The 16,897-nt window shown below is 48.6% G+C and overlaps 1 protein-coding gene across 8 annotated transcripts in view; it reads left to right on the forward strand.

Annotated features, from left to right (window-relative positions):
* BHMG1 (basic helix-loop-helix and HMG-box containing 1) overlaps positions 1-16,897 on the forward strand; it is a 307,327-nt gene that overhangs the window by 109,248 nt on the left and 181,182 nt on the right. For 7 of the 8 annotated variants that reach the window (XR_003851906.1, XR_003851907.1, XR_003851912.1 and 4 more), the window contains exon 5: positions 7,640-7,933. The exons of the other annotated variant lie outside the window; for it this stretch is intronic. Coding sequence is in view for 1 of the 7 variants with exons in the window: in XM_029571046.1 (XP_029426906.1) it covers positions 7,640-7,933 (294 nt within the window). In the remaining 6 variants the exon portion in view is untranslated. The remainder of the gene's footprint in view (positions 1-7,639; positions 7,934-16,897) is intronic. 8 annotated transcript variants of the gene reach the window in all.

The following is a 16,897-nucleotide window of genomic DNA, read 5'->3' on the forward strand; positions in this document are numbered from 1 at the left end:
ATTGTCAGGGCCTAGTGGCTCAGGGAACATGGATGTTGCGGGAAGTTCAATGATCCATCAACAGATTGGAAACCAGTGTGCTAAGATTGGCCAAATCTCTTCTTTGTCAGACAATGTGGCATATGTGAACCACCAAGAGGGGATCAAGAATGCTCAGGTTTTGGCAGAAGTAATTCCTTTCTTGGAATGGACAGAGAAGCAGGTAAGAATTCTTTTGGCATTGCACATACTAGGTGTTGTGGTCCGGAAGTGGATCCTTGGGCCTCTGGCTCTTTGCGCCAGAGGCCCTTTAAAAGGGTTCCCTCTGCATGCGCGCGCGCGCCCTAGAGGCGGGGCCTGCATCTCCCCACGGCGTCTCCCTCGTGGGAGCGCCGCGGGCTAGGCCGCAGCAGGAGCGGCGAAATCGCGGGCCAGGACATCCCCCGGGACCGGAGCGAGGTAAGGGGCCTGTCGCGAGGAGCGCGACCGGTACCGCAACAGTACCCCCCCTTTTACGCCCCCTCCGCAGGGGTCCAGGTTTCCCGGGGTTATCATGATGAAACTGGGTCAGCAAGGATTTATCCAGCATATTTCGAGCGGGCTCCCAAGTGTCCTCTTCGGATCCGCACCCTTCCCAAGCCAGGAGATATTCCCAACGGCGGTTGTGGAAACGAACGTCCAGTACTTCCCGTACTTGATAAGTGGGTTCTTCGTTCGTGGAGGACGATGCCGCATCTGGCATTGGGTGATGGAAGCGGGAGAGTACCACTGGCTTCAGCAGGGATACGTGAAATACGTTGTGGATGCGAAAAGAGGAAGGGAGACGGAGTCTATAGGACACCAAGCCTATCCGTTCTGCCACTTGGAAGGGACAGCAGTATCTGGATGCTAACTTTCGAGACGGTGCGGCCAGGTGGAGGTTCTTGGTGCTCAACCAGACTTTGGTGCCGGGCAAGAAAACTGGTGCCGGACGTCGGTGTCGGTTCGTGACCCTTCGAGCTTTGTCAGCGGCTGTTGAGAGCCGTTGCTGGATAACTCTCCAAAGTTGGTGGAGATGGAGAGCCGATGTCTGTGCTGCAGGTGAGGGAACGGCGACAGGAAGTGGCACTGGTGGTCTGAGGTGCCGACCGAAAACCGACTGGAAGGGAGATTGTCCGGTAACCAAGTGTGTATGGTTATTATAAGCAAATTCGGCCCAAGGAAGGAGAGAGACCCAATTGTCCCTCTTCTCGGAGATGAAGCTGCGGAGGAAAATTTTGAGGGAGCGATTCATTCGCTCGGTCTGTCCATTACTTTGTGGATGAAACGCTGTGGACAAGTTTAACTGTACCCCAAACTTCTTGCAGAGAGCCCGCCAATACCGAGCCGTGAATTGCGGGCCCCGATCGGACACTATGCTCTGTGGGAGACCGTGAGCCCGAAAGATGTGTTGCGTGAACAGGAGGGCCAGCTCAGGTGCCGACGGGAGTTTGGGCAAGGGTACCAGATGGACCATTTTAGAGAAACGGTCAACGGTGACCCAGATCACGGTGTTACCCTCCGAGGGGGGTAGGTCCACCACGAAGTCCGTGGCGATGTGGGTCCACGGCTCTGTGGGTATAGGTAGTGGCTGTAAGAGACCCCAAGGCCGACCGCTGATTGGCTTCTGTCTGGCACATACTGGGCATGAGTCAACGTACAACCGTACATCCTGCCACACCTTAGGCCACCAGTAATAGCGGTTCAGGAGGTCAAGAGTCCTCTCTCTGCCGGCGTGGCCTCCTGTGAGGGAGTCATGGACCCACTCTAGAACTCTTCTTCGGTCTCTTCGGGGAACGACTACTCTTCCCTGCGCGGAGACGATGGTGTTGGCTAAGTTGATCTTGGCTGGATCGATGATATATTGTGGAGGATCCTCCTTTTCCTCCAGGATAGCGTTGCGGGACAAGGCATCTGCTCGAACGGTTTTCGATGTTGGGCGGTATTTGACTATGAAGTCGAAACGACTGAAGAATAAGGACCAGCGAGCCTGTCTGGGGTTGAGTCATTGGGCCTGACTAAGGAATTCCAAATTTTTATGGTCGGTATAGACAGTGACCGGATGACTAGCCCCCCTCCAGCCACTGCCTCCACTCTTCAAAAGCTAATTTGATTGCTAATAGTTCCTTATCTCCTATTCCATAGTTGCTTTCGGCTGGGGTGAATTTTTTAGAAAAATAAGAGCATGGTAGGAGGTGCCCAGTACTGGAGCTCAGGGAAAGGACCGCTCCCACGGCTATACTGGAGGCATCCACTTCGACAAAGAAAGGGTGCAGTGGGTCAGGGTGGCGCAAGCAGGTGTCCAGTAGGAAAGCCTCCTTTAAGTCGTTGAAAGCTTTACAGGCCTCTGTGGGCCAGGCTTGGGCGTCCGTGCCCTTCCTGGTTAGGGCGGTTAAAGGCGCAACCAGCTGAGAGTATTGCGGTATGAAGTGCCTGTAGAAATTCGCGAAGCCTAAGAAGCCCTGCAATGCTTTTAGGCCCACCGGCTGGGGCCATTTCTTGATTGCAGATACCTTCTCCGGGTCCATATAAAATCCCGTTGCAGAGATAACATATCCCAAAGACGGCAGTGACTCCTGTTCAAATAGACACTTCTCGAGTTTCACATACAGATGGTGGTCTCGAAGAATTTGGAGTACTTGCCGGACATGACGCTGGTGGGAGGTCAAATCTTGAGAGTAAATGAGGACGTCGTCCAGATATACAATTACGCAGGAGTACAATAGTTCACGGAGTATCTCGTTCATCAGATGTTGGAACACGGCGGGGGCATTACACAAGCCGAAAGGCATGACCAAGTACCCGTAATGCCCGTCCCGGGTGTTGAAAGCGGTCTTCCATTCATCCCCGGGACGGATTCGAACCATGTTGTATGCACCCCGCAAATTCAACTTGGTAAATACTCATGCTCCCTGGAGTTTGTCCAATAGCTCAGGGATCAGTGGTAACGGATAGCGGTTTTTCTTGGTAATGGCGTTAAGTCCACGATAATCAATATATGGCCTCAAGGACCCGTCCTTTTTGGCTACAAAGAAGAAACCCGCACCCGCTGGTGATTTCGATGGGCGGATGAATCCTTTGGCGAGGTTCTCAGTGATGTAGTCTGACATCGCCTGAGTCTCGGGGCGGTGCTGGGGCAAGAGTTCCGCCTTCTCCTTCGAAAAAACAGCGAAATCCGCATACTGGGTCGGGAGTAAGGTCCCGATGTGAGCCAAGGGAATTTGTTGGACCATACATGGTTTGATACAGGACTGGAAACAATGGGGACTCCATTGGGCAATCTGCAAATCGTCCCATCGGATCACGGGGGAGTGTTGCTGGAGCCAGGGTAGCCCAAGGACTACCGGGTGTACGGCCTTCTCCAAGATCAGGAACGAGATCTCCTCAGTATGCAGCAATCCAGTCTGGAGTGTGAGAAGAACTGTGGTAGTTGAGATGCTGCCGGGCAGAGGAGTGCCTTGAATAGATGTAACCCGTAGAGGAGGCTCCCGGGGTTGCATGGAGAGCTGGAGCTGACGCACGAGTTCACGGGTGATAAAGTTCCCTCCGGCCCCAGAATCAATGAGGGCCTGCGTGTCGAAAGAGCCCCCCAGGTATCTTAGGGTTATAAGTACTGTACATTGAGGAGCAGCGTTAAGGCAGCCTAGGAGACGCTCCTCCATTGCTCCTAGGCGTGGGAGTTTTCCGCCCATTCCTTGCACTGCGATAGGAAGTGTCCTTTACCACCACAGTAAAGGCACAATCCTAGATTGCGGCGGCGTTGCTTCTCTTCCGGAGTCAAGGATGTCCTTCCCAGTTGCATGGGCTCTTCTGTGGGCGATTCAGAAGGAGTGCTGGTACTCCGGGAACCCGGTGTTAGAGGTCTAGAGAGGGCCGGGGTCAGGGGAGCCATTCGCCGTGGTGGACGCCCCTCCTTAGCTCTTTGCTGAAGGCGGCGATCAATGCGCCCTGCCACCTCGATGAGTGCGTTGAGGTCTTCAGGAAGGTCCCGAGCGGCCAGCTCGTCTCTTATCCTAGCTGCCAGACCTTCCAAAAATATTCCCCGGAGGGCATCATCACGCCATCCAACCTCCAGCGCGTAGTCCGCCAGGGTCCGAGTTCCCTGCCGAGGTCTGGCGTGCAGGCTCGTCGAAGGCCAGCTTGAAGTCTTCCACGAACATAGTCAGGTTGCTCAAGGCGGTATCATTCTTCTGCCACATAGGGGATGCCCAGTTCAGGGCCCGATCGTCCAGTAGCGAGAAGATGTACGCCAACTTGACGGCGTCCATAGGGAACTGGTTGGGCAACAAGGCGAACCGCATGAAGCACTGGTTCAGGAAACCCCAACATGCCTTCGGATCCCTAGAGAAACGTGATGGTGCCGGAAGCTGTGTGGGGGCGTGGAACGTCACCACCAGTGCAGGTGTTGGTTCTGGCGCGGGTTCTAGGGGCACAGCGTCCATGCGGGTAGCCAGGCGTTCCACAGTGGCTGCCAAGGAGTTCAAGACATGCTGTTGCTGCACTAGCCGTTGAGCAAGCCCTGGAATGGCCTGAAGGCCAGCGAGGTCCGCCGGATCCATGGCCTTGCAAACTGTTGTGGTCCGGAAGTGGATCCTTGGGCCGACTGGCGATGAGAGACGGTCGGGAGGCAGACACACGCAGCTGGAGTCGTATCTTCACCTGGAAACCCGTGACCCCCCCAGAGGAGCTGTCGGGGCCCGGGCCGCTAGGACTTAGGTGGCTTCGCCCTGGAAGCCCGTGGTCCCCCCAGGAGGAGCCTGTAGGGACCCGGACCGCTGGGACTTAGGAGAACGGCTGGAAGCAGGCAAAGACTAGGAGCGGACCAGGATCAGGACAGGCAGCAGAAGTCGGAGACGGTGAGACGGACCAGGATCAGGACAGGCAGCAGAAGTCAGAGACAATGAGTCGGACCAGAGTCAGGAATACCAGGTCAGGCAGACAGGATCAGGAACACTGGAACAGGCAGGCAGGATCAGGAACACTGGAACAGGCAGGCAGGAACAGCAACTTGTTACTCAGGGAGCGACCACGTTGCAAGGCACTGAAAGGGAGTCAGACGCCGAGTTAAATCCCCCTCGGCGTCTGACGTCACTCCGGAGGCGGATCCGGCTCTTCGCGCCAGAGGCCCTTTAAAAGGGTTCCCTCTGCGTGCGTGCGTGAGCCCTAGAGGCAGGGCCTGCATCTCCCCACGGCGTCTCCCTCGTGGGAGCGCCGCGGGCTAGGCTGCAGCAGGAGCGGCGAAATCGCGAGCCAGGACTTCCCCCGGGACCGGAGCGAGGTAAGGGGCCGGTTGCGAGGAGCGCGACCGGTACCGCAACATTAGGAGTGGAGAATGTGCAAGCAGAATTTTTGAGCCACAACACCTTGGATCCAGGAGAATTGTGTCTTTCACAAGAAACATTTGTTCAAATGGTGGTCAGTCAGTGATAGACTTAATAGCATCCAGCAAGAAGGTATTTCAGCAGGAGGAAAGAGAAGGACTTGGTGGGGTTGGGCACATTACTTCAACTTTGGCTTCAGGAAGATCTTCTGTATATGTTCCCATCATGGCCTTGGAGAGCAGGGAGCCCTTCTTGATTTCTACAGACGATATGGTGAAGATTTGTACAGTTCATTCTTTTCTTCCGAAAGTGGTTTAAAGCTTTCATCTCAACTAGGTTGTCTGTCTTCCTTCTTTCCAAAGGGAATTGTGCGGTGAAGAATACTTCCGTCTCCACATTTTGTGTGAGAAAAAGTTTGCTGCATTACTTGAAAGTCAAGAACAGTTTCCGAAAGCAGATCAATTCTTCATTCTGTACAGGGCCATAAGAAAGATTCTTTGGCTTGTAAAATCATGATAGTTCATTGGATTAAGTAAGTCATTGGAGTGGCCTACATAGATAAGGGCCTCATATTGTCCAAGCAGATTAGGTATCACTCAATTAGAACTCAGGCAGCTTCATTTTATTTATTTATTTATTTATTTGTAGCTTTTATATACCGGCATTTGTAAAAACACATCATGTCGGTTTACAGGTAACTGAGAAAGGAAATTACAATGATTGGTGGTAGAAGAATAGCTAGATAAAAGGTAAAGTTAACTTTACTGTGGTGCCAACGAGCGTCACAGATAAATTGGTTAAATAAACACAATGAACTGATAAAAGAGATTACATATAATAAACAATATTAAATATGTACAAAAGGAAGCAATGCAAGGGATAGGGCGGGGGGGGGGGGGAAGCGCACAGGGGATGGGGGGAGAAAGAGGGGATGAGAATGATGTGAAAGATGGCAGGGGTATGTTAGGGAGCAGCATTAGAGAGGGAGGATACAGGGTATAGTGGGGCAGGGTGGGTGGGAAGGTGGGGGGTGCTGTACAAGGTATAGGGCGTTCATTATATATTGCTGTACATATGGAGCTATATAGGGGCAGGGGGAGGGTGGGGTGGTATAGTATAAGGGAGGGGAGAAAGGGGGGAGGGGGTGGTACTGTACATGGGAGCTGTAAGGGGCGGTGGGGACATGGGGTGGTAGTTGTAAATTGGGAGCTGCATAGTGGGTAGTATAGAGGTAAAGGTGAATCAGGGGGAAGTATAATGATGTTGCGGTGATGTCACTGACTAGGATTGTGAGGAGTTGGGCAGAGCTTAAATTGGTGTCACTGGTGGATATTTGTAAGACAACAACCTGGTCTTTCTTACATTCCTTGAAACATTACTGCCTGATGTGCGGGCAAGGGAGAAGGCGTCCTTTGGTTATAAAGTGTTGACAGCTGATTTGGCAGTATCACACTCAAGGGGAAAGTAGCTTTGGTATACTCCATGCATCTGGACTGGTATGGCTGGATGAAGAGAGAAGTGAAATATATTCTTACCTGATTGTTTTCTTTCCTACAGTCCAGCCAGGCCAATCCAGAACCCTCCTTTTCTGCCAAACTACTTATCTGATATTGCATCTTTCAGGAAGAGTTAAAAGAAAAAAAAAAGAGGTGCTACTAGAATGTAAGATACAGATTCAAGTCTATTAGTTATGTATTTCAGAGTTCTGTGTTTGGTTTATTAGCTCTAATCTACAAGCCCTCTGATTTAAGGGTTGGGAGAGTTGGTGAAATTTGTTTTTTTTAGCTTTTGCAGATTATACTGTCAGGTTAAGGTCAGCACAGGAGCCTGTAAGAAATGATGTCAGCAAGCCTTTTAGTCAATGTTTCCCTCTGCTGGTTGGTGGGCATAACCTAGGCCTCTAAACTGGTCTGGCTGGACTCTAGGAAAGGAAATTATCGGGTAAGAATAATTTTTATCTTCTACACTCTTCAATAATCAGTACCAATGGATACTGTCAAGAAGAGAGGCTAATAGGCCAGCTGATTTCTTATTGGGCCCTCTGTTCCTCCTTCACTCTTGGGAATGTTGTTAATTTAATTAACTAACATGACATAACTAGAAGCCCATAGAGTACAACTCAGGGATATCATCAGTAAATCAAACATCTCTTTTCTCATTAACTGGTTTGAAAAACAGAACATAATGAAATTTTAATCACATTGTTGTACTACTGTTGTCTTCTAGAACATACATGATTACAGACCCAATTGGAAGCATTAAATATTATTTACATTAAATAAAATGTATAAATGCTTTAATATTTGTACATTGCCCTGCAGAGCGAAAGGGAGCTCCCAAAAAGTCCAGTCGTTCCTTACTCCTCGAGAAGGCTCCTCAGTCTGAGAAACAGATAGAAGAGGATTTACATGCGGAAGACAGCAGAGGAGAGGGAAGGATGCCTGTTGATCCTTCCCCTAAAAATGAACCTGTCCCAGCTAACACTGCAGATTCTGTGCTTGAAATGCAGAGACCCTTGGGGAGTGTGTTGCCAGACTCCATGCAAGATTTCCACCAGTCTTCGGGTATCACACTTTTGGAGATGGCAGAGCCCAGCGTTGCATTCTACACAACAGGTTCTGGACAGTTCTTCTCTTTGTGTTTTTATGTTTTAAACCTCTCTTGCATGGCCTTTTCCTAATCCTCCAACTCACATTAGATAGCCATCATGCATATCATCTCTTTACTTCTATCTGTCCTGTTCTCATCAGGGAGCCACAGTCATGGTCATTCTCTTTATACCTTCACATCCAGTTTCTTGTCAGAGCCATCATGTTCAATATGTTTTCTTCTTTCATATCATTCAAGGGAGGGCACCAAAATGTGAATGGCCTGAACTATAAGTATATAGGGAGAAAATGAATTAGCTAAAAATATTTCCTTATCCTGCTAGACCAGTCCAGATGTGTGGGTTGATGTTTTATATTTTGTTAATTGTAATCTATAAAGGATAAGCACTTAGGATCAGTGGAATACAAATGTTTATAGGTAAATAAATACCATCTTACCAGTAGATGGAGACAGAAGATCATAAACATTTTCAGTGACATCATCACTGGTATATAGGATGGTGCAGCACAGGCAATTGCCAACATGTAATGAAGTGAGGAATCCAAGCTCCCAGGCTTCAGTCTATGGTCTCACATGATGAAGCTTGTTCACAGTTTTGCTCTTAGCTCAGTCATCTTCCCTGTTCCCTGGCTAAGTAGGTTTTGGCTCCTAGGACAATAGTTTGTGTGATGACTTTCTTAGTTGAGTGAATTTTGGGCCAGGTTTCCAGGTTTTCTGTTTTTTTCCATGTTGAGCAAGCCATGTTAGCCAACTCACAGTATCCCTGTGTGCCCTGGTTGAGTCTGGAGAGCAGTGGGCTAGCCCAGGAAGGCATCCTCTGGTGGTTTTGCCCTGGAACCTCTCCTTCTCCTACCACTCTTTCTTTTTTTCTCCTGTCCCTGGCTGCTTGATAAAGTTTAAAAAAAAAAAAAGATAAGTGAGATAGCAAAAGCAATAGCTGCAGCCAAAGCTGGAGAAGCAGCAGGAGGGGTAACTCAGCTGGTAGCCGTGCAAGTTATTGCATTTGGAGCGTGCCAGCTCAGGTCCTGAAGCTGGTGCTTGAGTGCAGGTATGCCCGTGGGTACTGGATGTCTGAGCGAGGCCACCACTGCATGGGCTGCAGTGTCTGGTGCACACGCAGTGTAGCTGGCTCCTGTTGCCCTGTGTGTTAAGTATGAGATAATTATTCCATTAGGGGAGATAGTTAAGAGACTCTTTGTTCCCTATTGGCAAGGCTGTAGCTCTGGAGGTGTAAGATGGCGGGGGGGGGGGGGGGGGGGGGGGGCGGCGGCGGCTTTGGTTCTCTCCTCTTCTGAGGTCTGTGTGGTGGCAGGAATGACCTCTATCTTAGATACTCACAGCCCTTTTCCACTGTAGTGCCTCTCAGTGTTGCTGATTGTAGTCCTTGGGGGCCAGTGGTGAAATCCCCAGAAGGAGAGACAGCACAAGAGTCCCTCCTACCAGGCCTCCTATTTCCTCTATCAAGAAGTCTTCTCTGGAATTTTTTAATTTTTGTACCAGGCCTTCTGTGCAATATAGAGACCTGGTGGGGAGGGACCCTAGTAGCTGTGGGGCAGGGAGCTATTCCTTGTCTCCCTTCTGTGAGGGGAGGAATTCAGTTCCTAAGCATCCCAGGTTAGCAAGGGAGGCATTGGAATTTAAAGGGGTTCTTCTTTGAGGTCTCCCTTGGATTCTGGGGCAGAGGAGGAGCTGGTGGCAGAAAATCCTCTAGCATCCTTGGAGGAAGAGAAATTTTCCTTTGAGGAAGAGGACTCTTCTGTCATTTGTTTATTCCATACGGATGAGGTGGTATTTCTTATCTTCCAGTTAGTTACATCTCTTCAGATATTGTATTCCAAGGTTGAAGAGGCTCCTGTAGGAGATTCCATCCTCCAGGGAGTCCAAGGTCCATCTTACCAAGCTTCCTTTTAAAGGGAAATTATTGTTTGGAGAGAACTTAGCGAAGTTGATCAAGGATCTAGAGGAGGCTAAGCTTCAGAAGCTCACAGAAGATAGAGGCCATTCAGCCTCCCGGACCAAAATAGGCTGCAGACCTTTCAGTGAGACCAGAAGATACATATTAGGAAGGCAGTCCTCATTCCAAGCAAGCACATTTAGAGGAAGGAATCATTCAGGACAAGCAGGATGCTAGTCCTCACATATGGGTGACGTCACAGACGGAGCCCAGTGCGGGAAATCTTTCTGTCAAAGTTTCTAGAAACTTTTGACTGGCCCTGAGAGGCCACTGAGCATGCCCAGCCTGCCATGATATTCTCTGCCACAGGTGTCTCTCTTCAGTCTTCGCTTTTCCACGCTGCCTCACGCATCGCAGGACTGGAGCCGTTGCGTTCTTCGCGAATTCTTTTGTGACTGAAAAAGTCATTATTCTCAATATCTTTGATATTCTCTCTCATAAGGAGTCTCTCACGGGTTCTCGCTGGCTGGTGAGTACCATTCACCTGATTTCTCTCTTTTTTTTTTTTTTTTAAATTTTTTTTTTATTGCATTTTAAGAATATACAAGTAAACACTTGACAGAAATATCTCAAGTACAATTATATTAGAAAAAAGTAATACTAATATTCCATAAGCAATATTCTTAATTGTACTCAATCTTAATAAAAGAAAAACGGGAGAGCAGAAACAAGGAGCGTAACATTATTTGAAATTAGCAAAACAGGCAAACAGACAAACATCCTGAAATCCTCCACCTTCTTCATTCACTATTCACCCAAGTAGTAAGGATTACTGGGGGTTGGTATGAGAGTCCAGAAAGTCCCTTAATTGTGCAGGTTCCAGAAATATATATCTGTTCCCCACATTTTATTTGAATGTGGGGAACATAGATTTCTCATTTTTTCAAGAAATCCCTTCTCACAAATTCACATCCGTCGACAGCCGTCGATCCCAAAATGGCGATGGGATTCAAAAAGTGCCCTATTTGTAATAGAAATATGTCGATAACCGATCCACATTTAGAGTGTGTACTCTGCCTCGGAGAAAAACACGACGTGAATACATGTCCCAAATGTGCGGAAATGACAGTAAAAGGACAGAAAGCCAGGCAGGAGAAGATGGAACATTTGTTCCAACTCCAGTTAATTCCCTCTCCTTCCAAATCATCGAGATCGTCTCCGGCTGGAGCGACCAAACGAGCAGTAGTTAAAAAGCCGCGTCCGAACGGATCCGGTGATCGCCCGTCCTCACCATCGTCGGTGCTATCGACAAAGTCGGCGGACCATCTAAAATCCAAACATCGACGTCCGTCATCCTCCACATCGATGTCCCAAGACGAATCGATGCCGAAGCGGCCCTGAGAACAGGAAACACCGGCACCTGGGCCCTTGTCTCCGCCGATTCCAAGCACACCTCACACTTCATCGCAGGATGTCTCCTTACCGCCACCACTTACAAGTACGATGACTACACCAGTTGTTCAGCCGGAATTGTCTATCTTAATAAGACAAGCGGTCATCCAGGCTCTTCAAGAGCAAGCTGTCCTGGCGGTTCCGCCGATGCAGATACCTCCAGCATCGATGCCGGCGCCTTCATTGACACCGAGGACATCTATCGATTCCATCACCACTATGCCGAGGCTCTGGACGTCATCAACATCGATTTTCGCCCATATTCCATCGGGCCCTTCAATGACGTTCCCTATTCCATCGACGTCGATGACTTCAGTGACACTTCCACCGATGACAATGTCGAGGACAACCTCAGTACCATCGAGGCAACCTTTATTCGAACCTCCAGAAGTTCAGGATCAGGCTTTCTATCGACGCCTTTTGCAAAGGTATCGGGATATAATCGATACTTTACCATCTACGAAGCCACAAGACACTTCTGCAGTATTTTCCATCGATGATCCACAGCCAGGCCATTCAGGCCTTCACTTCCCACCTAAATCAACACCAAAATCTCCTTACAGAGAAGATTCTGAGGATTCTTGGGATGAGCAACTCTCTCAAATTTCTTCAGAGAAGTTCATGTCTGACCCTTCTTTTCCAGATCAGAGAAAGAAGTCACCCCCAGAGGATCTATCATTCTCCTCATTCATCCAAGGCATGGCTGACTCTATCCCATTCAAACCCACAGCAGAGGAAGATAGGGCACAAACCCTTGAAGTTTTACAGTTTGTTGACCCACCCAAGCAAGTACTGGCAGTGCCAGTCCATGAGGTCCTATTGGATCTTCAAAGACAAATTTGGGAACATCCATCTTCTGTTCCTGCAGTGAACAAGCGTGTGGATACTACTTACATAGTCCAGCCAGCTCCAGGCTACCAGAAACAGCAATTACCACACCAGTCTGTGGTAGTGGAGTCGGCACAGAAAAAATCCAAACGTGTACGCCCACACTCATCGACCCCCCACCTGGTAGGGACCATAGATTCCTAGACTCATTAGGAAAAAAGGTCTATCAGAGTTCCATGTTAAACACCAAAATTTCTGCCTACCAGCTGTACATCACTCAATACCAGAGGAACCTCTGGAAACAGATGGAAGAATTTGTTACCTCCTTACCCACACAATTCCAGGAGCCAGCACAAGCTGTGATCAACAAGGGACTAGAGGCAGGCAAACACGAGGTGAGAGCAGTCTACAACAATTTTGAGACTGCTTCCAGGGCAGCAGCAGCTGGAATCACTGCCCGTAGATGGGCCTGGCTCAAGGCATCTGACCTCAGGACTGAGGTGCAAGAAAAACTTGTGGACCTGCCCTGTCTTGGTGACAATCTGTTCAGGGACAAGATTCAGGAAGCCGTACAACAGCTTAAGGACCACACTGAGACTCTACGTCAGCTGTCTCAAACCCCACAAGAGCCTACTCCTCAGTCTTCTTGTCGTCCTCCACGAAGAGAAACCCGACGTTCTTATTACAGGCCACGCAGATACTACCCCCACACTTCTAGGGGTAGGTCTACCAGACCACAACAACGCTCCCAGGCCAGGCAATCTAGGCCTGCTCGTCCACAACCTCCTGCACAGACAGGCCCTGCGGCAGGCTTTTGAAACACAGACCAGAGAACAAACCCAACCTTTCAATCCCAATTCAAATCTACCAGTGGGCAGGTTCTTCTTTCCTCTCTCCTCCACGCGGCGACTGAAGACCTGCGCGACCGGCGCCGGAGCCCCACCGGGGGAAGGTCAGGTCAGTGTTCGGCCTCCCCACCCGGGGGACCCCGACGCCAGCCGCGATCGCCGAAGCCGTTTCCGGCGAAGGAAAACCTAAAAAAGAAACAAAAAACGCGCCTAGGCCCGCCCTGAAACTGAAGGCAGCCAACCAGAGAGAGCCCGGCAGGGCTTTAAATCCTACCCTACTAGGCGCCGCGCGCCAAAGGAGCGCAACAAAGGGGCCTGCCCCTTTGTCCCGCCCCTTCGTAGAGCCCCGAGGAGGCCCCGAGCCTTACTCGCGGAACAACCTAAATCTTCAACAAAGGCAACAGCCAGCAAAGATACAGATTAACCGTTTCAGCCATAGGGAATTAAAGTCCGCCTCTCCAGCAAGCTCTCCAGCAAGCGTCCAGCCTCTCCAGCAAGCGTCCAGCACTCATCCAACCTCTCCAGCAAGCGTCCAGCACTCATCCAACCTCTCCAGCAAGTGTCCAGCCTCTCCAGCAAGCGTCCAGCACTCATCCAACCTCTCCAGCAAGCGACCAGCACTCATCCAACCTCTCCAGCAAGCGACCAGCACTCATCCAACCTCTCCAGCAAGCGTCCAGCATTCATCCAGCCTCTCCAGCAAGCCACAAACATTCATACAACATAGACCCCACAAATGGCCCCATTTTTCACAATTCCAATTCTCCAACATAATACTCCACCTAAAAGAATTTCTGTCCGACATGCCCAACAACACAACCTCAAATCCCTCTCTTCAATTTTAGTCTCTCCTTCCACACAACTTCTAGGCCTCACCCTTTTCTCTTTAAGCCTCTTCAATGCTCAATCCCTTACGAAAAAGTCTGTAATATTGAACGACTACCTCATCGATGTGAAACCGGAGATATGTGCAATTACTGAAACATGGTTAAAACCATCAGACACAGCAATAATTAATCAACTACCTACTGAGGCGTACGACTTCTTCTCGCTACCTCGTCATAAAAAAAAGGGAGGAGGCATTCTCTTAGCAACTAAAAAGGACCTCAGATTCTCGCTACAGCAATCCAATTCCAACTCAAAACTTGAATTCGGCTTCTTCACCTCAGACAAGCTACAAATCCTTCTCGTATATGCCCCCCCAGGACTCTTGGAATCAGATGCCTCACCACTGGTTGAATTAACCTCTTCCCTCATCAACTTTGACTCACCAGCCATCATTCTAGGGGATTTCAACATGCACGTTGATAACCCTACCCCATCACCTAACTGTGAAACTCTCCTCACTGCTCTCACAGCGCTAGGCTTCACTCAAATAGTTAATAAACCTACCCACAAAGCCGGCCACACGTTAGACCTGATCTTCGTTAACACTGCAATCAAGCCAGTATCTATACCTAATTGCACAAAGGTCCCGTGGTCAGATCACTATCTCATAACTACTTCATTCTCTATAAAAGATACCAACCCGGCTTGCATTCCTTTGCCCTCCTTCAAATATAGGAAAACTTGCTCCCCAGAAGACCTTAATAATCACCTATCTCCACTACTTTACCAACTGGACCTTACAGATCCGAACGCAGCACTTCGATCATGGAACACAATCACCGAAACTATAGCCAACAAGCTATGCCCTCTTATTACAAAAAAACCACACCAGAATTCCTCCAAAAGACAGCCATGGTTCTCAGCAGAATTAAGAAATCTCAAACTCCAACTAAGACAAAATGAGGCTAAATGGCGCAAAAACCCAGGAACCATCACCCTTTCAATCTACAAATCATCTCTGCATCAATACAAATCAAGCACCCTAAGATCCAAGAGGGACTACTACGCCTCGAAGATACACGACCTTGTTTTCGATGCCAAAGCCCTCTTCAGCTATGTAGCCAACCTCACACAAGTAAACCAACCAGAGATTACACATGACCAAGCTCAATCAAAAGCAGAAGAACTAGCTCTTTTCTTCAACAACAAAATCAATACTCTCCTATCGCAGCTCCCCACGAACCCCACTGTTCCACTAACTACTCCTCAACCCTCAATCAACTACACTCGGTTAGAAGAACTTGACACAACTTCATCCGCTGAGATCCAAGGAATTCTAAGGAAAATGAAACCATCCTCTCATCCCTCGGATCACATCCCAACCAAACTACTACTAGCAATTCCAGAATCTATCTCCAAATCCCTGGCAGACATCATAAATTGCTCCCTCACACAAGGACTCTTATCCGGACAACCTCAAACTTGCCTCACTCAAACCCCTTCTCAAAAAACCAAATCTCGACCCAAACGATCCTAACAATTTCAGACCGTTAGCTAACCTCCCATTCATAGCCAAGATAATGGAAAAATTGGTAAACTCACGACTCTCAAACCACATTGAAGACAACAACCTTCTATTTCCATCACAATACGGATTCCGTAAAACCTTAAGCACGGAAGCCCTCCTCATCTCTATGACTGACCACATCATCCTAGGCTTAGACAAAGGACAAGCCTTCCTTCTGATACTACTCGACCTCTCGTCTGCATTTGATACGGTCAATCACTCCCTTCTCATCAACCAATTATCAGCCATAGGTATCTCAGGCACTGCCCTATCATGGTTCAGAACCTTCCTCAGCAACAGAGGTTATAAGGTCAAGATTCATAATAAAGAATCCTCTCTACACCCCGCAGCCGTAGGAGTCCCTCAGGGCTCATCCCTGTCTCCTACCTTGTTTAACATTTATCTGTTACCCTTATGTAAACTTCTCACTGACCTCAATCTCAAACATTTTCTCTACGCTGACGATATTCAGGTCCTGATCCCCATCGAAGAATCGCTCGCAAAAACAATGTTGCACTGGGAATCCTGCCTCCAAAATATCAAACAACTTCTTACAAGTCTCAACCTGATACTAAATTCATCAAAAACGGAACTTCTACTCATCACTCCAGAAAACAGCTCCATCACATACACTCATCCTACAGTACCAAGCACTACACAAGTGAGAGATCTAGGAGTTCAAATTGACAATCACCTAAACCTGAAAGCTAACATCAACAAAACCGCCAGAGACTGCTTTTACAAGCTCCAAGTGCTGAAAAGAATACGACCTCTCTTCCACACACATGACTTCAGAACGATCCTACAATCAATCATTTTCGCAAAGCTGGACTATTGCAACACCATCATGCTTGGTCTCCCTTCATCACACACCAAACCATTACAAATGGTACAAAACGCCTCCGCCCGTATACTCACCAACACCAGGAGAAGAGAACACATAACACCTATCTTGATGGACCTCCATTGGCTGCCCATCCACTTCAGAATAATCTACAAGGCCATTCTCACCATTTTCAAAAACATCCATCAATTAGCCCCAATCGATCTCCATATTCCCCTCCGATTACACCATTCCACAAGACCGACAAGAGATGCTTACAAAGGATCACTTCAAGTACCTCCAGCCAAGACTACCAGACACATCACGCTTAGAGATCGGGCATTCTCCACAGCCGGTCCAACATTATGGAACTCCATTCCCCCGGATCTTAGAATGGAACCCAACATCTCAACATTCAAGAAAAGACTCAAAACGTGGCTGTTCACGCAGGCCTTTCCTAACTCCAACCCCATCTAACTCCCTTCATGCAACAAGCTCCGCTAGTATTAGCGTTAATAGCCACCTCTCACAATGTTATTTATACATATATATAACTTTCTAATCTTCATTTCCCTTCTCATTCCAAGTTATTGTTTTCCTTGTTATATGTAACTGCTTTTCTGCACTATTGTTTAAATGGTAAAGTTTATTATAATTTCACCCCTGTTTCTTGTGAACCAGCATGATGGGACCACCGTCTTGAATGTTGGTATATAAAAAACTTAAATA

Source organism: Rhinatrema bivittatum, chromosome 11 (genome assembly GCF_901001135.1).
Source record: "Rhinatrema bivittatum chromosome 11, aRhiBiv1.1, whole genome shotgun sequence".
NCBI classification, from domain to species: Eukaryota; Metazoa; Chordata; class Amphibia; order Gymnophiona; family Rhinatrematidae; genus Rhinatrema; species Rhinatrema bivittatum.